The sequence below is a fragment of the Micropterus salmoides genome, unplaced genomic scaffold, assembly GCF_014851395.1.
Source record: "Micropterus salmoides isolate LMB-PRFRI ecotype aquatic unplaced genomic scaffold, ASM1485139v1 Ms_hic_scaffold_7, whole genome shotgun sequence".
NCBI classification, from domain to species: Eukaryota; Metazoa; Chordata; class Actinopteri; order Centrarchiformes; family Centrarchidae; genus Micropterus; species Micropterus salmoides.
Genome location: NW_024044459.1, coordinates 33,927,913 through 33,948,682, shown reverse-complemented (window position 1 = coordinate 33,948,682; position 20,770 = coordinate 33,927,913). Strand labels below are relative to the sequence as shown.

Genomic DNA, 20,770 nt, shown 5'->3' with positions numbered 1-20,770 from the left:
ATAAATATACAACACAGTAAATATGCAAGAGACTTTTATGGTATTGACAAAAGCAAGTCAACTTCTACATCAGTCTTTTAATTTGATTTGTTTAGATTAACAAGCAAATCTGATCCATATTTCAAAGACAATTTCAGCATTGCTAATACAATATACAGGGTAAAGAGGCATTTCTCAAATGTTTGTCAACAACTTGCATGTGCCTAGTGCTACTTTAATTTTTTATTATAATTAACTATAGGTTGGTTATAATCTAGACTAACAGTTCAAATAGTGCATTGCATACAAAGTTTACAGGCATCAGTAAGGACTTCAATCGCTCATATTGAGAACGCATGCCGAGCTTTGCACTGATGTGACCGACTCTGATGCCTGTTCAGTCACCCATATTCTTGGGAGCTGCGATGAGGTAGAATGAAACCTGCCTCTTCCATACTGCTGAGCAGCCTGGTCTAGACTTTTGCACACAAAATGAGTAAATATTTGCGTTAGTATACAACATACCCTGCAGGGAGAATGCAAGGCACCCCTCTAAAGCCTCTTTAATACCAATTCCTGATTGGAGCGGCTTGGGACTGTTGTTGGCTTAGGGTGCCCAGATCGCCGGTAGGGAATAATTAAAACCCAGCCGCTCTGACGCGTTATCGACCGGGTTTTTTGCAGAGGGCCTGAGCTGCTAAGGAATGCCAGTGTGGACCCACCATGACTTCAGGGGTAAAAAAAAAAAAACATTTTGAACAATAAGATCACATAAACCACCTTTCTACCACTACAAAGTAACTCAGGAGCTCAGACAGAGGCCAGGAAAATGCCGATTTTGCCACCAACATTTACAATGAAAATATGAAGGGCTACATTCCAAAACATCATCTTTCTTCCTGATGATGTACATGATCTCATTTTGGAATAAAACTCTTATGATGAGCCAGAGTACTGACATCTCTCACGCTGGATAAAGACAGTATGTTCATATTATAACCATGTCAATTTATAAAGACGCCTTTCCATTTGTGTGAGACAAGGTATGTGCAAATATCCTCAGCTGTCCAGTATAAAATCACACCTAGCAAACATTTTTAGACATATTTAGTATGTATTCTTCTAAAATCAATTGAAAAACTAAGACCAGCATTTGTGTGTGAAATACAAAATGTACTGGACGCATGCTAAGGCCTGCTTTTAACATATCCTACTTCTTACCCACCAGCATTTTCTACACACCAATAATAGTGATCCTACAAAAAAGGCAAACATCAAGACTATAACTTCATCCGTGTATTTCAACATACTGTATAAGGCTTCTTGAAACTAATGTCTGGATGTTCTTATCTGACTGGACTAAGTAAGTCGCAGACTGATTTTGTCAATTTCTAGTAGCTGTGCATGTTTGCATGATGGGGTCTTACTGACACTTGGGTGATGATAGTCATAAATGTGAGGTCACCAGATTCAACATGTTGATACAGAACTCGTCTAACCAGCAAAACATGGTTTACCTGCAATAAAAAACAAAAAACAGCAGCTTTGTGTATCTGAGGAACCAGAGAAAAGCTAACAAAACCCCAACTAGTATCTCCTAAAACATCAACAGAAAAATCTACTATCTGAAAAAACTATATAATTCTTGCAAGGTAAGCAATAACATGTATAATGGGAACATAAGTGACAATTTAACAGAACATAGTGTTGTACTGGCAAAATTATTTACGCCGTTGGTTTTGCAAGTGCATCCTGCAGAATTCCACTAAAAGGCAACCTCACCTTCAGCATATTTAACCGTTACTGGTTGCCAGGAGTGCAGTTTATTTTTTCCTCTCAAGAGTCTACATGGACTAACTGCATTTCATTAGAGCTTAGTCCTTACTACAAGGCTCTGAGAAAGCATCCCTTCTACACTACTTTAATCACCTTGGAGATGATTATCCAGAGCAAAATAATACAACAGAGCCCCCGGTAACCTCTGACAGCACCAGTGATCCCTTTCCAATCCCCTGGGATTATGAACCTAAACTAGTACATATGCAGGACTTTAAAGTGGCTTTTTGCCCTTGTCTGGGAACACAGTAATGCCCTGGCGAAAACAAGTTAAAGGTAAGACACGTACACATTTTATAGTATAGTCTCAAGGTTGGGTCTTGCCTAGAACGGTGCTTCAGAGTTTATTACGGTAATTCTCTGCATCACTTTACTCTGATACGTATTATTTCTTCGGCATTATGTAGTAGAAGCCCAGGATTCTTAACTCAGCGTTCTTCACATGTTCAAAATTAAAGAAAGCAAGAAAAATAAAAGGTGTTATAAGCCTCAATTGCCAAGACTGGAGGAGGACATAATGGAAAACATGCTCACTAACATGTGAAAACGCACATAAATGCCTCACTCGCTCTTAATCTGAGAAAACCAACATTTTTGTCACAGGCTAGAGGACATATCAGGAAGCATTTTTAACAAATAAATTACTCCGATGGTTGGTGACCTGCCAGACGAGCTACAGCCAAAATCTATCTAAATTTAAATAAAGGCTGGTGTTAAATGCCCCTAACAGGTCATGACTCTAAAAACCATCTTAAACCTTTTGTAAACATTGAACTTTAATGTTGTTGTGCATAGTATTATTTCACACAGCCCTGTGTCAGGTAAGACACAGGTCACTATTGTAAATGGATACTGATTGTAATTTCGGCATTAGATTATTGCATAACATCTGGAAGGCAGTTGGCTATAATGGACACAACAAAACTTAATAAGATCGTGTTTACGAGATGCTCAGTTATCTACATTTGACACGTGAAGAAACAAACCACTCTGCTTCTTCAGCTCTTGAAACGTGTCTGGTCACATATGTGGTTGAATTTCCTGAAATGAAAAAAAGAAATAAAAGAAACCAGATATATTAAGAGCTGCATGTAAAACACACAAAACCACAGAGATGAGATTACATGAAGCATCTTAAATAGGTCTTCACAGTAGACATTAGGAACTATAGCACCAACTTTATACGAGGACTCCGTCTAGTGGTAAAATAAGTGAACAACATGCACAGGGCTGGCACCGTGTCTCACATCTCTGTCATGTCTTCCAAAATGCAGCCTGGACTATTCTCAGATTTATGACTCAGAAAAAAAAAAAAAAAAAAAAGACCTTTTTGGACGATATCCATCCAGTTGGCTGTAACAGCATGCTATTTAAAAATAAATAAAGGCGCGCCTTTTCTAAATCATCTATAAATGCTCTGAAATATAAATATAAATATTTCATTCCTTTAATTAAATCGACCTTTATGATTTCAGAGATATGACCATGGAGGAAGAAGTGGTGGTTTACGCCGCAAACTACCGCCACTTCCTTCAGTCCTGCTGTCAAACGTTCAGTCTATCAGACACAAGATAGATGAGCTGGAAACATCCGCCAACTTTAAAAGAGGAAGCAAGAGACTTGCTTGTCTTCTGAACTTAACTGGGTTTGGAAGCCCAATTCGTATGGACCGGTCACCGGAGATCACCAGCACAAGCCGAGGAGGAAGCTTGTGCTTCGGCGTAAACAAAAATGTATTGTAACACTGTCGTGATCAGAGATAAGATATGTGAATTTCCTGAATTTCAGCAGCTCTTTTACACATTACTGTACATTCACCCACGATCCAACGCCACAGCTGCTGGCCAGCGGGTCGCTGACGTCACGCATAAACAGGACGCTATCTGCCCAGAGGCACCCAAGTTTACCCTTGGAGATTTCAATGACTGCAATCTAAAAAAAAAGACTTTAAGGGCATATGAACAATATGTGACTTGTTCTACCACACGGAAGAACAACATGCTGGATTTATGCTATGGCTCAGTAATCAGGGCTTAGAAATCTCTGCCCATGCCTTCTTTTGGTGCTTCTTACCACAGCAGTGTCTAACTCATGCCTGTATACAAGCCCTCCTTCAGGCGCCTGGAGCGGGAGGAAAGGACAGTGAAGATCTGGTCAGAGGCCAGCATCTCCTCTCTCCAGGCATGCTTTGAGTGTACAGACTGGCAATGTTTTTATGATGGTTGCGATGATATTAATAAACTCACAGACACCGTTTCATCATACATCACATTCTGTGTGGACTCTGTAATCCCAACTACAAAAGTGCTTACTTACCCAAATAATAAACCCTGGGTGACTAAGGAACTTAAAGCAGGCCATTAATAAAAATAATAATTTTTTATTCAGGAAACCCCCTGGAGAAAAAAGCAGTTTCCAGAGAAGTTAAAGACGAAATAAGGAGAGCCAAAATTTAAAGTCTGTATTGTAGAGGGGACCTCAGGGCAGCCTGGATAGCTATAAAATCCATGGCATCAATTAATCAGTCTTCCTGTGTGACCAAGCAGGTCATTCATGTAAATGGTGAGGATGATGCTGACTTGGCAATTGGCTTTAATTTATTCTTCTCTCGTTTTGAAAGGTCAGACTCTGTGAATGATATCTCTAAGCTGCGGGAATCTTTGGTTCCACAGAATGATCTAGTGATAACACCAGGAAATGTCACAAATCTTTTCAAGAAAATGTAAAGCTGTTGGCCCCAATTCCATCTGTGGACACACTTTGCGTCACTGTGGGGGACCAGCTCAGCGAGGGGTTCACATCACTTTCAGATGTGCATCGAGTGTGTTCAGATTCCAGCCATATGGAAAACATCAAACTATAATACCTGTCCCAAAATCCAATAATCCAAGAGAACTGAACAAATTCAGACCAGTTAGTCGAGAAAATACTGAAAACTGGCAAACTAGATCCACTACAATTTGCTTATCAAGCTGGGAAAGGTGTGGATGACTAAGATTTTCATTGTAGACAGATAATACAAGAACCTTGAAAATCCCAAATCAAATGCTAGACTTATTTGATGATTTTTCTTCAGCTTTAACACAAGATGCAGCCTCTTATTTTAATTTACCTGATCAGATTTTATAGTTGCTCTTAAACTTTTTTTTTTCCTTTTTCTTTACAGACAGACTCCGGCAGGTATTTGTGAATGGCCACCTGTCCGGTATCATCACTTCAAATACAGGTTCTCCGCAGGGCTTTGTCCGTTCTCATTTGCTCTTTATTATGTACACAGGCAGCTGCAGGACTTCCCAGCAGGGTAGCGAGCTACCTTGCAAAATTTTCTGATGACACTGCCCTATCGTCACTTCTTCAGGGGCTCAGTCGGGTCATGGGAGTGCCTTATCAGCATTTGTGAAGTGGTGTGATGATAACTACCTGGACCTCAATGTGACAAAAACTAAGGAGTTAATCATTGATTTTAGGAAGAACCGTTTTAACCCAGAAGCCAGCATGATTCATGGAGAAAATGTTGAAACTGTAGAGACGTATAAATACTTAGGAACCATGTTTGACTCGAACACAGAAGCGGGGACAACAAAAGAATCCACTTGATGCGGAAGCTAAATTCTTTTAATGGTTTCCCAGAGTATCTTATGTAACTTTTATTTTTCGTTTATTGAAAGTCTTTTTACATTTTCTTTAATCTGCTGGTTTTATGGATTCTCTGTGAAGGTCTGATGCCCAAATGCAACATGAGGTCATTGACAGGGTTTCTGAATGCTTGATTGATTGTTGAAACGACTGGCAGGCTAAAACTGAATTGGCCTACGGGGATAAATAAAGTTGTTTTAATTGAATTGACCAAGTGTCATCTGTTTGTGTTCCAGTACATTGGTTTTTTGACTGGTGCAAGCAGGTGGGGCCCCGCTGCATGATGGACAATTGTTTACAGTACAAATTATGACTACTGATGCACAAATTGTATAGTAGAGAATCAAGACGAAGCTAGTGATACAGTCGTTTGAAGCTGCACTTCTACTCTATAACCACTAGAGGACAGACAGGCTGTATGAAACTGAATGCGGTCACATGGTGCTTTTTAGGACTTACATTGCATGATGTGCCTTCACCTGCGTACGACAGTTGCGTCCCCAGTAACAGTCAGGACGAGACTTCACAGCAGCTGAGGAAAGAACATGAGATTAAGTTGTTACGTGGGTAAGTCGAAAAACAGTAAACCTTATTATGTCTAGGCTGTACATAAAAGCTGAAATATCATTAAAATTGACTTGACAAAAATGATTTTCGTCTGTCTGACCTGGCAGTTCAGTTGCAGGGATGTTTTGTCTGTACTTGTAGGCCAGCTCCTTGAATGCTCGCAGGCCGCAGCAGAAGCACAGGACGGCATTTGCGGAGATACGACAATCTGACAGACACAAGAAGCACAGGTTATTACCACTTTTTCTTTTTACTGGGACAGTGTGGACTTAACTCACAGCACAGACAATGTGGCGAAATTGTTTGAAATGGGTCTTCTAAATGCATCAACTATTGAGTAATGAAAGTCCCTTGGGTTTTGATCTCAAGAGGCTCACCTGTCAGATAGTAGTTTCCCTGCTGTAATTCCTGCAGGGACTCCTGGAGCAGATCTCTCCATGACTTACCTCTGGAGGACAGGTAGTTCTGGTGGAAGAATGGAAACACGCAAACAAAGGCACCTTAACATCACCTGTGACGTGTATAATGATAAAAGCTGTATTTGTTCTACAGATAGTCCATCTTACCTGAAGGATCTCTGATTCATAGTTATTGTTATTCAGCACACCATCTAGGCATTTGTCTGTCAGATTGAGCTCTGAAAAAAATAAAAATAAAGACAAAACATTTAGCAAACTACAACAAATTAATCTGAGAAGCTACTTCACAAAGATGATTTTGCGGCTGCATCTTTGTGGTACAGACATTCAAGGAATCTACAGAATCCAAAATAACAGATATTGTCCTACTAAAAGAATCAGCCCATACAGGTCAAACCCCACCAATAAGCCTAACAGTGGAGATCTCCCTGGGGCTATTTTGCTGAAACAGATACATACCGCTGAATCGAGCCAGACAGCCTTGACAGCCAATCCTCTGGCAACCCCAGTACATATGACAGAAGGGTCGCTGGCACAGCACACCTGCCAACACACAGCACATCATGCATACAAGGTGTAAGATGGAGTTTGTGCAACAATCTATCCATACATGTCAACAGCTCTGTACCCGTACTCTGCACAAGGACAATAAAGTTGAATCTAATCTATCTAACCTAATCGGCTGGCAAAGTTGTACTTTAAATATCAGCTGATTTTACATGTATTGCTTCCCTCACAGTATGTATATCAAATATGTCTTTATACTGAATAGCTTATTAAGGTGTAGTAGCACGGACTGGATTATATTATCTACAAATATTGTTTTCCTTTCTATTTCACTGTAGTTATTTTTAGTTTTGTGAATATAATTTGAAAATCAGCCACATTACATGTCTGCAGAGGGACTAACAAGCTCAGGGACCACTCACATTGCTGAGCAATAACCTGCTGGCTGTTAAGCTCGGCTCGTCTGTCTGGCATTGGCTGGAGGCAGCAGGTGCAGATGAGATGGCAGCCCTGAGGAGGGCAGCGGTACTCCTGAGGAGCTGCAGACAGGGCGGGAGCAGAAAAAGATTGTATACGGGAGCTACGGCGTGAAGATCTGAACGGAAGGCAGGAGGATCTTCACAGTTGTGCTTTCAGATGCATTTTCAAGTTACTGAACCCACTGTAATTCTGGCATAATGTTTTTGGTGTTAGGACAATAACAGAACGCTGTTCCTTGAAATTTGCCATCTAGTCAAATGTTTAACATGAACTACTGATCTTAAAAATCTAATATACACTCATAATTACCTGAGGGGATATCAGAGGAGGTTGAGGGCTCCTCCCCTGTGGGCTTTGCAGACCCCTCTTCAGTTGCTGGTTTGGGTGGAGGAGGTATGGGAGGTGGAGCTGGCAGACCAGGGAGCCAGTAGTTTGAACCTGTAGCAAACAGCAACTGACTGACGTCCATCCTGTAGCCAGGACACTGTCTGCACATCACTAGAGGCTGACTGGGGACAAAAAAAGCCACCAAAGATGATAATGACATTCACATTTCACATTTATGGCCTTCTGAAGACCTGTGAACATTTCACACCTGGTTTGTTAACCTCCAGCTAATGTTTTCATTTTAAAGCCAATGCAACACATTGCTACAAATATTGTTTCCTAGTGTTCATGTGGTCAACACAACTGATTCCATAATGAAAAGAGAGCAAATCTAAATAAAAAGTAAACTTTGAAAGTGTAATCTGTGACAAAATGTATTACATTTTTCATCAACAAATAATAATAAATAAAAAAAAACAACGAATGGACAAATTAACTCATTGTTTTCATTCAAAGTCTTGTATCTGCAGTAGATATTGTAGCTCCTGATTAGTAAAACAGTGTCCTTTATCACTCAAAATATCTTAATTGAGCCACTTGTTGAACTACAGTTAAGAAGCATCTTGCATCCAGCAGTGTTATGTCTCTGTCAGTAATTTCTGACCAAAAGAAACAGATTAATGGACTAAATTCATCTATAATCTACTGAGAAGTGAGGAAGGAGCTGCAAAATAAAACAGCAGGGACAAACTAGGCAAACATTCAGGGAGCAGATCAACATATATAAAAAAAACGGTAAGCAAAATGTAACTTCAAGAGCTGCGGATGTGGATGCAACATGTTACTTTCAGTCAGCTATGGTTTGTCAATTAATGTTGACAGCCAACCACCTAAATCTTCCGCTAGATTAAATATCACTATGTTTTAGATTTTCCTCTCAAGCTAACCCAAACAGTGAAAAGTATTTTAGTAAACAAGCGAGAGAACCCAGCTTCTGAATGATTCACTGCTCATCTGATATTAGCAACAACACACAGAGACAGAGAGATTGATTCTGTTCAAACAGACAAGAGTTTATAATGACAAGCCTTCGTCCAGCTGAGGAGAATCACGATTCAAACGAATTGACATTGTCAACACTAATTCAGAATCGGGTGCCAAAAAGAACACACGTTTCTTACAAATACAAACAACCAAACCTTTTTTACCCAATATCTGAGGAGTCACTGTCATTGTCAGAGAGCTCAAAGAGGTAATCTGAACTTCCCTCCTCATCAGAGAAAGAGCGGTCAACTTTTGGCTGCAACATGTCCTGAGTTATCTTGTTACGGCTGTCCATGCTCTTCAGGTCCTCCTCACTGCGACACTTTTCTGTGGAGACACAAAAATATACAAAGTCAGTATCTAATAAGATTTTTTAGGAATTAGATACTATTTTGGAAACTATACAAGGTCAGCAGATCATGCATGGATCCCATTCCTTCCCTCTTGTTTGGATCTCTTTCATGTCACCTTTGGTAGAAAACCCTTAGCCACAGCTGCATTTCACTGACAACATGTTATGTAAGGCCACTTTCCCATCCACTTTGAACAGGCAATAAAAAAGGTGCTAATGTGTCATGATTAAACATTGCTATAAAAATGTCTTTATCTGTGCAGACCTGGGTGCTGGATGAGGTAGGCCTCCACCAGGTTGTTGAGGATGTGGTTCTTATGAATCTTCTCCACAGGGCAGCGGCAGGTGGGGCAAAGAGAAGAACGCTCCATCCAGCCTGAGTAGCAGGCGGCACAGAAGACATGCATGCAAGGCTGCAAGCTAAAGCAAAAACAAAAGTAGAATTAAACTCACACACTTTTGGCATTTGGTGGACGTGAAAAGTGCCTTACGAGACCACAAAGCACGACTCCCATACCTCGGATTTCTGCGCGGTCCTTGAGATCTTACCTGACACAGTCGTGGAGTAGGTCCTGGCAAATAACACATGTCAGGGTCTCCTCCATCTTGTCCGTCTTCGTCCCTTCCACTTGTGGTTTAGATGAACGACTCCTAAGACTTCCCTCAGGTGAACTGACCACTTCTGTACAGGAGGTGTGTGGCAGGCCCAAATCATAATCTTTATCTGTAAACACAATAACTGTATATTACACGCTACACTGAGTTTTTGGCAGTTTTCCAGTTTGGGGTTTGGAACAAAAGCTCTAAGTACAACTCTGGTAAGACATAAAGGGCCCTAACTTGATTTGTGCAAGTGCAACGACATGTGCAAAGTGATATGCGCACAGACTGTGTGGGCGACTCCAAGAGCACACTGCTATTTTGGTTCATGTATGTGCAGCAGCACAAAGGGGCTGCCTGAAGGTGAATATAGATCAAACATTGCCGTGACTAATAGATACCCTCTCAGCCAATCACAGTAAAGTATGAGAACATCAGTTCAACAGCTGAAGTATCAACTTCTCCAGGAAAAATATTATTGTCTGGATGTCTGGACAAAAGTTGGTTCTGAGTCTATTCTCAGTCCAAATACCCAATTTCCACCAAAATACAGACAGCTCACTTTGTGCTGTCTAATTTGAATGAACCTCCCACCCGTTTGCGTCTCTCCCACCACCCGTGCACCATGCGCTCGGCACAAAAACACCACAATGACAAGCAGAGCAAATACTAAAGCCAGGAAAATACCAAACTGTTGTGCTGGTCATTGCGCTGTCACAAAAAGGGACGACAATTGAATGTGAGGAAACTAGGTTAATCTCAAAATTTAAAACAAAAAAACTACCATCATCTGTTTTCCTCCTCTTGCTTTCTGGCTCCATGTTGTCCATGTCTTTTTCATGTGCTGGGGAAGCATCTTGAGCTGCGCCTGATAAGATGGAAGAACATCAGCCCAGAATCTAACAACGTTGTTAATACTTAAAACTGCTTGCTTTGACATACAAACATTACGGAAGGACTAAGTTCAAAAAGTTTACACTAGGGGTGTTTCATATCAGATATTTCTTGATAGTACTGGTATGTTTCTTACTGTGATAAAAATTCATCACATCAAATATTACAATGCGGTTTACATCATGACTATTTACAGCAGGCACACTGCAAGGCTGTGAGGAAATGTGAAGGTTGCAGCCGGCTCCACTACGGAGCAACTTTGATAGTGTGAAAATGGTTCAATTAAAATTATTGGTAAAGGCGGAGGAAAACATTTAAATTAATCATAGTCAGGTGGGGATTTTGGAGGGAAAAGTCTACGCACAAAGCAGATGAGAGCAGACGGCGCCGTCAGTTAAACACCAGGCTGAGGATAGTGTGATATACACCAGCTGGAGTTCATTTAAAGTTCAGTACTGAAGAGCAGGTGTGTTTTCATCAATGACTGTGATCAGTGTTATTTAAAAATAAGAGCACAGAGCTCTGTCTGCTCCTTTAACTGTGAACCCACCATCTATTACACAGACAAAATACAGAGGTTGGCTGGATGAATCTGACCCCACCATCTTATCATCATCATCTCACTTAATCAAACATATCCTTTTCTGTTGCTACTAGTGCCTTTAAAAAAGAAATAGGTTGATGTACTTTGATAGTGCTCTCACATCTGGCCATTTAATATATGAAGCTATAGCCAGGAGTTTAGCTTAGCTTAGCACAAAGACTGAAAACAGCTAGCTTGGCTCTCTCCAAAAGTATAAAAAACTCAAGTGTAAAAGACAACATGTGTTTTTACTGGAGGTTTGTGTGCCGAACTTTTTCTTGGCCGGAGTCTTATCACCGCTATGAGGATACCAAGCAACCACTCTGGGAGACTCAGGGAAGTCAATGCTCCCAGCCAAGAAATAGGCTAGAACATAACCACAGAGAACATTCCTCACACCAAGGGATAGATGCTGCAATCATTAACAATTCATCTACATAAATTACTAAAACTTCACAAAAGGTAAATGTATAAAAAAGGGATTAACTGTTGTGAATTTCCAGAGAGAGAGCTGAAGAAAAAGTCTGCATTGTGTTAGCAGAGAACCTACCAGAAGCAAAACAGGCTGCTGCTGCCGTGGGACCAGAAGATGTGGTAGGGCTCCCAATACAGAAGTGGGAAGCGGAGGTGGAGGGCTGAGGTTCCTCCTGAGTTGGATCACGAGGAGCCTTTGTGAGCATTACAGGCTCCACAGAAAGCAACATATCTGAAGGTGGAGCAGGACTGTGGGCTGACCTCTCCATGTCTGAAGTTCAGATACAGGGTGAGGGTTACTAGTGAGGCACAAAATACACTGAACATTGTTTTTTTATTGCCCCCATTCGTCTCAAAGATCTAAGACTTTCTCAATAGCCGCATTGCGACAAATAATACCTGGGACTTTTAAACCCCTGGATCTCCTTTCAACGAACTAAAATGTTCCTCAGCCAACTGTTGTGTGCATTTCTACCGTGGTCTAAAGACCTGCAAAGATTAGGCAAATTAATCAGCTGATATATCCACCATACAAAGCGATGGACAGGCATTATTTAGTAAACACCTGAACATCAGATTTGATTGGAATATAATGAAAAACTGTAGGCTATGCTTGACCAGCTTTTTTGTGTGAGAGTATAATGAAGAGAGACACGATAAAGTTCATTGCAAATTTAATAACAAACTGGATAAAACCATCAAGTTCATAAAATAACTCCAGCACAGAGAAAGAAACTCAAACATAAAATCGCAACAGTTTGGAAGGTTATTAAAACATTTCCAGCCGACAAGCGCTGCAGATCAGCTGGCAGCACTCACGTTTGTGTCTGCCTGAGGAACATGATGTTTAACGAGCTTTATTAACTGCTGTAATCAGCTGTTCCGCTTGTTTTGGAGAGGAGGAGACAGACTTCGGATCTTTGTAAAAACCTCCTGAGGGAGCGTAACTCCCTCAGCAGTTCGCTGTGAACACACCGCTGAACACTGGCTGCTATTTCCGAACTATAAATATAATGGCGACGTACGATCTCAGGCTGACATCGGTGAGACTTGTGTGCTATCTGGCTGTTGATAGTGATTTATTGGTTAGCAAGCAACTGTGGAAAAGAGAGGAGCAGTAGTAGAAAAACAGCCGACAAGCTCAATTTAAAGCCTACTCGCCCATTCAGAAAGTCAGTGCAAGGCAAGCCCCACCCCTCCCAAAGTACCAGTACTTTCGGGAAGTACAACCCCCCATGCTGGGGTGTAAAATAAAGACCCTAGAATAACATATAGACCCTGGTCCCTGGGTCGATGGACGAGTTCCTTTGGTCGAAATGCAGCTCATCCACAAAAGGCCTATTTCTCCCAAATCTCTCAAATCTCAAAATCTGTGTTAGCGAGCAGTGGATTATCTCGGCAAAGGAGAAGTGCTCACTAACACAGATTTGTGAAGAATATTTGAGAGAAAAAGACCTTTTGGGTACATAGAGAAAGTCTTAAATCTCTGAGTTCAACTCATGATGAATGGGGGCAAAAAAATAAAAACTAAGTGTTGCGTTTATAATTTTGTTCAGCATAGCTGTGGAATAAAAAGGGGTTGCATTCAACAATAGGAGTTGTGGGGAATTTCCCAACTACTTACCATAACCATGTTGAGAAATGGCAGGCTCCATATTCAATGAGTGGTAAACATAGGCAATGTCTACACAATGACAAGAGAAAATGTTAGCATTTTCTTTCTTATTCATACAAAGATTATTCTCACGGCGAACAAAATAAACAACTCACTTTGTTCTGGCTCACTTTTCCTGTATACAAAATAGATGACATCGCCGTTCTGCAGCATGTGGGTTTGCTTTTTGACTAGTTTGGACATGTTGATCACCGTGCCATTAGTGCTACAGAGAAAAACAATGCAGTTGGATACACTGGATCACCATGCGCTGTGTTTAATTTAATGTCCAAATAAAACAGTTCTCTACAAAACTTTATTATATTATTCATCTGAGTCCAACAGGAAACAAACACATAATACATGTCATGCTCCAATTGTAGCATTCAATGATGGGTGAATATTCTGCACACAGTACCTCATGTCTTCCAGCCACGCCAGCCCTGAGCCTTCATCTTGCACAATCTTGCAGTGCTCCCCTGAGACCAATTTGTTGGCTGGAAAGGACAGGTAACATCCTGGTAACAAAAATATATAAACCATCACAATGAGAACACAATACAGATACTGGCACTCTAAGACAGAGCCTTCTCAATTCATTTTTCAGCTTTTATTATGCCGTTTGTTTGGGTAATATATGTATCTGGTTAAGAGTATGACAACACATAAAAATAAAATAATAAATCTCCCCCTCTGACCATTTGTAAACAATTGGCTGATCTGGCAATACAGCCCTACATCTTCAGCCTATCTTTTAAAATGAATTGCTTCAAAATTCAGCTTCATCTCATCTTGGCATGACAAGGCTTTTATTGCCCAGACAAAAGCTAACCAATTAAGGCTAGTCGCTTTGCATTGCAAAAAAGTAGACCCCAAAAGCTCTCGACAACAAAGCACACACAGGGGGAAATATAGGGCTAACCTTTTCTTAAGCAAAATCCATACAGAAAAAATCTACTTAATATTCTGCGCACAAGTTCTCAATGGACGCCTTTTGTTATCATCACAAGGAGCTGTCTAAGTTTGGTGCACTAAAGAAGGCTTTGTGTTTTCAAGGGGGAGGTTTAAAAGGCCCCAGACAGTGACAGCTACAGACAGAGCTGTCTTTTGTTAACAGGCATCACCACTTTTACAGCTTTTTAAAGCAGGATATAAAAAAAATTCAAAGTTTTATGAAATACGATTAAGTTGAAGACTTTATTGCTCATTCCATAACACACAGAAACTCAACATACCTTTTTTTCTACCAACTGTGCATTCCCTGTTGAAAAGCAGGACAGTTTCACTTAAGTCCACCTTGACTAGCTTTCCCCATGGTCGTCCTCTTCGATAACTGTCCATCTCCCACTGCCTTTTCTATAAGAATTGTTAGAGAAAACAATTGTTTTATAGACTACTAGGGCAGATCTAGGCAAAGAGAAAGTGAAATCTCTCATCACATTTTGTGTAAGCTGTGTAAATAAGAACTGCTCAGACATTTTGTGTGGTCACTAACCTTAGTTGTTTTATCCATCAAACTAAGTGTTACTTAGCCAACTGGTTTCTAAGATCAGATGCAAAATTAATTAATCTATGCATCCATGCTTCATATAGATATTAATCCAGACTCCAACTTATGGGGCTGTTAAGTTTAACAAAAGTTTAAGTCCTACAGTTGTGTTTAGCCATAACAGTTACACAAAACGTTATCATTTTAAGTAACACTTATGACTGTGAAATTGATTTGAAATCCTGTGCTGTTGGATATATCATGTTTTAAGTGTGCCGAAATCACAAGTGATCTTTAAACATTCAAAAAAAGATGATCAGCAACATAATGATAGATATGCAGCTTGCCAAAAAAGCAAGCCTACATTAAACTGAAAGAGTTTCTCATGAAGTTTGGTGAGGAACCCACTGGGGCAAAAGCTGCTAACGAGACCTAGCTTGGCTTTTCTGAGCTTACTAGCCCTTTAGCATTAGAAGATTGATGTTTGACAAATTGGAAAAAGGTAAGTTATTTCAATCGTCAACTATCAATTTGACAAAATGTTTCATGATGCGGGATATTCACACCTAACGTGAACACACGTAACTTCGTTCAATAATAACACTAAGCTAACGCGATTGCTAACATTAGCAGCCAGCCTAACTGTATCCAAGAGAAATCGGAAACACACTTCAACAGCCACAAATGCCCGTAACGTTTTACTTCTCTCACATCTTAAAGGGTTACTTTACCGTCAAAAGCGTAGTTTGTTGTCCCAATAGTTTTGTATTAAACAGCTTCTTGTCCTCATGATCCAGCTAGGCACAATGTGCACTTCCTGCCCAGCTCTGCCTTGACATCATATACCGTTATCAGCTGATGGAGGAGGGGCAGTTTGGGTTTGTGGTTAAAACTACGTGTTTGTGCGTTTGTGCCTCAGCTGCCACCCTCGGAGCAAAACAGACACTATTGGCCGGTAGGTATAATATGTGTCAGAGAAGTTAATGTGGAAGTGGAGTACGAAATACACCCAGCCAGCAGTGCCTGCAACAAATGACACATGTAAGCATTTTGAGAACAGAGACATTTATTTTTCCATACACATGGCATACTCTGAGTCAAGACAATGCAATCTGTTATATTGTAGTTATTATACTGTATGGGATATGTATGTTGTGTAGTGCCTCTGTATTTTAGCTTTATTTCCCTGCTTCACATAGCATTTAGTACTCAGACATAATGTGTGTAAGTTTTTTGTTAGCTTATCAAAATATGAATGATTTACCAAAACCTCATCTTTTATGCAGCTTTTTGGACTTAGTCACTAAGACATCATTGGTTCCCTCTCCTCATGCAGTGATACTGAGCCTCAGTAGGTTGGTGATGTTTATTGCCTCCAGAACACCAGATACTCCACAAGGTGGGGTCAAGTCAGGTGATTTGGGACAAGAACAAGAAACAAGAAAACTATAATAAATTCTGAAGACTACCTTAAGTGTTACTTTTAGAACTTGTTGGATTTCTGCTATATGTCTATAAGGAAAAGATGTTGCCAAGTAAAATAGACTGTCATGGTTCATGCCTGTTTCCTTGGTGCTATATTGTCAACAAAGGATATTATTCCCTTTCAAACTACACCCCCCCCCCTCCAGAATGTGCCTGTCAGCATGAGAGAGAGACATGCAAGTGTATGTATGCACCCACATTATGTGTGCATATGTGGGTGTGTGCTTGTGTGTAGCAATGATGGCTATTGTGGGTGACATGGACTCACTGGACCATCTTTTAAGAGACAAAAATACTAAAGATGTCTGTAATTTGACAGGGTGGCACACAATAGCATATTAACTCATGATTTTATGGCACCTGGTAGCCCAGAAACATGCCAGTTTCACTTAAGAAAAATGTCCGGTTTTACCTAATACATTCAGGTAAAATGGGACAGTGACTCAAAACGCTTTCCCATAAAAGTAAAATGTATTGTGAAAATATTTATATAACAGTCCAACTTCATGCAAACCTTTATGGTGTTATACTCTTATTGATTTTGCTGAGAAAATCAACCTTGCAAGTTCTGGGACCAGTGATTTTTTTATCTTTGCTCTGCACATCCTAGTTATCTCTTATTTATTTATTTATTTAAGAGCCCAAGATGTAAAACCTCATTTGCCACATTTTACCAAATTACCCGACATCACACAGGCCTTTAAAAGGTCCAACACCTCATCCATGGTGATGCCTTCCTCGCACATAATGAGAGTAATTATCTCTGCAAGGTACAGCAACATTTCTGGTACATGCCGCAATGTAGTCTATAACCTTTTTGCAGACCCTTCAGGTATTGCAGGGAGAGCAGCATCCCTGCAACGTGCAGTGTATGGAGCAACAAACTCATGCGTCCTTGAGAAATACTGCTGTCCTCGAGTGTCTTTAGCACAGTGAGGACTGCAGGCTGAGTCTGCATTATTCAGCGTCCCTGAGTGCTCCAATTTGGATGTCATTTGGATCTATTTGTAGTTCATTATCTGTTCATGTCCAGAAAATGTATCTGTATGCACACGCCCACTTTAATCATGTACACAATGGGGATGCAACAACAGACAAGTTCTGTATCTACTGCAGTTTGGGAGTCACAGGGTATACAATGCTCAATACTTGGTGGCAGGATCAATCAAATGTTTTTTTTTTGTCTTTTCAGCCTTATACAGTACTTACCAACACAAGGTTTAAATGATTTTTAAACAACCAGTAAACTCTGGGTGAAAGAGCTCAGATGAATCGATTTGAAAGATACACTCAGGGTTTCCAGAGAGGGGGAGAGGATGAGCACTCCGGTTGGACGGACACAGCAACATGACACCCAGGCTATGAACAAACGACCACAAGCAGATAATGTGCATTTGGCAAAATCTGATCCACCGATCGAGGATATAGTTTCTAGTGGGAGCAGGAGCGGCACAACGCACAGATGTCCAACCTGTAGAGATCCAGGAAGTGCCAGGCCCAGAGTCGTCCGAAAGTGCCCGGAACTTCTTAGTGGTGCAAAGTAATCCCTCTAACATCAAGAAACAGATCAAATGGCCTGCAGCTATCAGTTTGATGAAGATGTCAACCAAGGTCAAGGGAAAGGCCGATAGGAAGTTACAAGCCATGACAACAATCATTGTCAGCATTACAGTTGAATGGTTTGAACCAGAACACCTTACTCAAACAACCAAAGAGCAGTGGTAAAGCAAAGGTCTTCTTCAGTGCCATTTCCAATCAAATGTGCACCTACCTGGCCAAGAACACCTACACCGACACATCAGTCCAGAAGGGTGGCATTTCAGGGATGCCAGGCTGTCTGGAGCACACCAGTGTGGTGACACAGCACATCAGGAGGCCAGAGAGAACGAGGGCAGCCTATCAGTGCTTTGGCTTGACGGGGAAATGCATATGGCTCTATTCTACACATGATGGTGCAGCTCACTGACTAAAGGTCTATACAGCAACTTTAGGATCAATTACATCAAGCTGCAACAAGGTGGAGATCTGCATCATCACAGGGTGATCTCTGACACTGCCATGAATATGCTCACTAAGTCTGCTAAACCGGAGTGAAGAGGGCCCAGAATGAATTCCGCTCAACAGCAACCACCCATTCAAGATTTACGGTGCTGAGGAAAGGGATATGGCTGGGGCTGTCAAGAAGCCTGAGCAGCATCACACTCTACGGACACCACAACAAACTGTAACTGCCCTTCAAGACCTTGGAGGAGGTATTCAAGGTAACAAGAGCCAGAGAAGTGATTCAGTACAGTGACTCAAATGATCCGAAGGTGGCTAATCTGGCAGCAAGTGGAGGGCAGAGGAAATTGTTCAGGAGGCAGTAGCAAGGCTGCTTCACAAGAGGCTGGTGGAAATAAAGCAACATGGAACTTTGACAGGATGGGTGAATGCAGTCGAGAGGAAAGTGACCCAGGCAGAGCTGTGGAAAGCTGAGCCACATCAAATTTCTCATTCATGCTATGTACGATGTGCTTTCGAGTCTATCACATCTGCACACATGGGGTGAAGCAGAGTCACCAGCGATTCACCACTGTGTTCCAACTGAGGAACCCTGCAGCACATCCTCAACTGCTACACAAATGCACCTGGAGAGGGATAATAATAATAATAATAATAATAATAATAATAATCTTTATTTGTAGAGCACTTTTCAAAAACAAGTTACAAAGTGCTTTAACAAGTGTAAAGACAATAATACCCAAGAGACAATAACACAAAAACAATACAAGATTATAGCATGAAAACATTGAAAAGACTAAAATACACATTTAAGATAAATATTAAATTAGTAAGATACAATAAAATAAAAGGGAAGTCAAATAAGATCGGGAAAGGCTCTCCTATAAAAGTATGTTTTAAGAAGGGACTTAAAAGAGTTCACTGACTCAGCCGACCTGATTTCCTCGATGGTACCAATGGAGGCATGATCAGGTCCTGAAGACCACCGTTGAAGCCATCAGTGCAGGAGTTGAGTGGGTGAAGCTGTCCCAACCCTGCAAGCAGGCCATCACCGTTGTTAGGGCTGGGGAGCAGCCAAAACCTGCCAAAAGAACATCTGCAGGCATCCTGACCTCTGCAAGGGACTGACAGCTGTTGGTGGATCTCAAACAGAAGCTGTCGTTCCCCAGCTATATTGCAGCCACCACCCTGCGACCAGACAGTGTCCTTGTGTCTGAGTCCACCAAGCAAGCAGTGCCATAAGAAGTGGTCTGGTCGGCAGGCTGAATGGAAAGCAATATGAATCCCACTGGAGGATGGACGCAGGGAAATCGCAGCCCTTCCTTTAGCATTCTGACTGGTACAGGATTTAGGAGTACAAGGATTGCAGCAGAGACAGATTATATAGACTTACAGAATTGTGAGGAAGGCAAGGGTCAACACCAGGAAAGCAGTCCAAACAGGTAAACAGATCAAACACAAGTATCTGATACAACAAAAGAGCATGAGGAACATGGCAACTTTGACAATCTGGCAAAGAGTGAGTTGGAATGGTCTAGTTAAGTATCTACAGGGCTGGTGAGGGAATGTGGAAATAGGTGAGTAGTTTGGTGCGGTGATGAGGAAAAGAAGGAAAGTCTGAGGCATCTGGTGAACAGCTTGAGGATGGCGAGTCTGGGGAGTTGGGGCTAGAAAGAAAGACAGAGAGCAATGCACAGGGTTAGAGATGGGAGAGTGTGGCTGAAGAGAAGGACGGAGGGCCAAATTGTGACCAGCAATGAGGCAGAGAAGGGCTTTTTTTAGCTTGTCACCTCTTACAAAACAACATGTGTAGTTGGGGCTCCTTGAAGAATTTCAGTCCTCATAGTCATTCATTTTCAGACATACAATTATTTAAATCAGATATATTAGATATAAGATAAACATTTGTGATAACAAATGCCAGTGGAAAACAATATGACTCATCACTAGTGATGAACATACAGAGAATTATCAAGTCAGAGTTATTGCAGGTTTTTGTCACAGTGTGATTTGAGCAATAATACAAAACCTCTTTCTGTTTTATATTAACCATGTCCACATAAATAGTGAATCCCAACTGTTAACACTGAAACGTTATTACACAGCTTGCTTTGTGGGACCACTGACAGTTTTGATATAGGATTTTATAGTCCAATTACAAGTGGGCTGATCTTTCTTGTTTAAGAAAGACCAACACATCCCTCTAATAGAAATAGCAAGCGAGTCTTTAATGCAGGACTAATCTCTGCAAACCCCCATCTATTCCCTGGCAGTGCATTATTAATGGGCAGTGTGGAGGGTGGTGAGTACAGGGGCCTCTCCTCACTAATGTGTTCATTCCTCATTGTTAGATGTCTGGTAAGGGAAAACACAAATACATGCTGCCTTTTTACAGACTCATACCTACAGGCGCACACACACACACACAGACACACACACACAC

General features: G+C 41.1%; 1 protein-coding gene across 2 annotated transcripts; it reads right to left on the bottom strand.

The window, feature by feature from the left end:
* Positions 1-21: 21 nt before the first annotated feature.
* On the bottom strand, positions 22-15,713 carry chfr (checkpoint with forkhead and ring finger domains, E3 ubiquitin protein ligase). 2 transcript variants are annotated; one of them, XM_038702767.1, is made up of 18 exons: positions 15,573-15,713; positions 14,588-14,708; positions 13,771-13,870; positions 13,469-13,578; positions 13,323-13,382; positions 11,775-11,969; positions 10,532-10,615; positions 9,697-9,871; positions 9,413-9,567; positions 8,960-9,122; positions 7,734-7,933; positions 7,367-7,483; positions 6,897-6,980; positions 6,585-6,655; positions 6,396-6,483; positions 6,119-6,226; positions 5,911-5,983; positions 22-2,856 (listed from the first exon to the last, which is right to left on the bottom strand). In XM_038702767.1, exons 2-18 carry the CDS (start codon positions 14,691-14,693, stop codon positions 2,814-2,816), a joined length of 1,932 nt encoding a protein of 643 aa, XP_038558695.1. In that variant the 5' UTR covers positions 14,694-14,708; positions 15,573-15,713; the 3' UTR covers positions 22-2,813. The 2 variants fall into 2 exon arrangements, with proteins under 2 accessions (XP_038558695.1, XP_038558696.1); XM_038702768.1 differs by having other exon boundaries at positions 14,588-14,703; positions 15,573-15,689.
* Between the last annotated feature and the right edge of the window lie 5,057 nt (positions 15,714-20,770).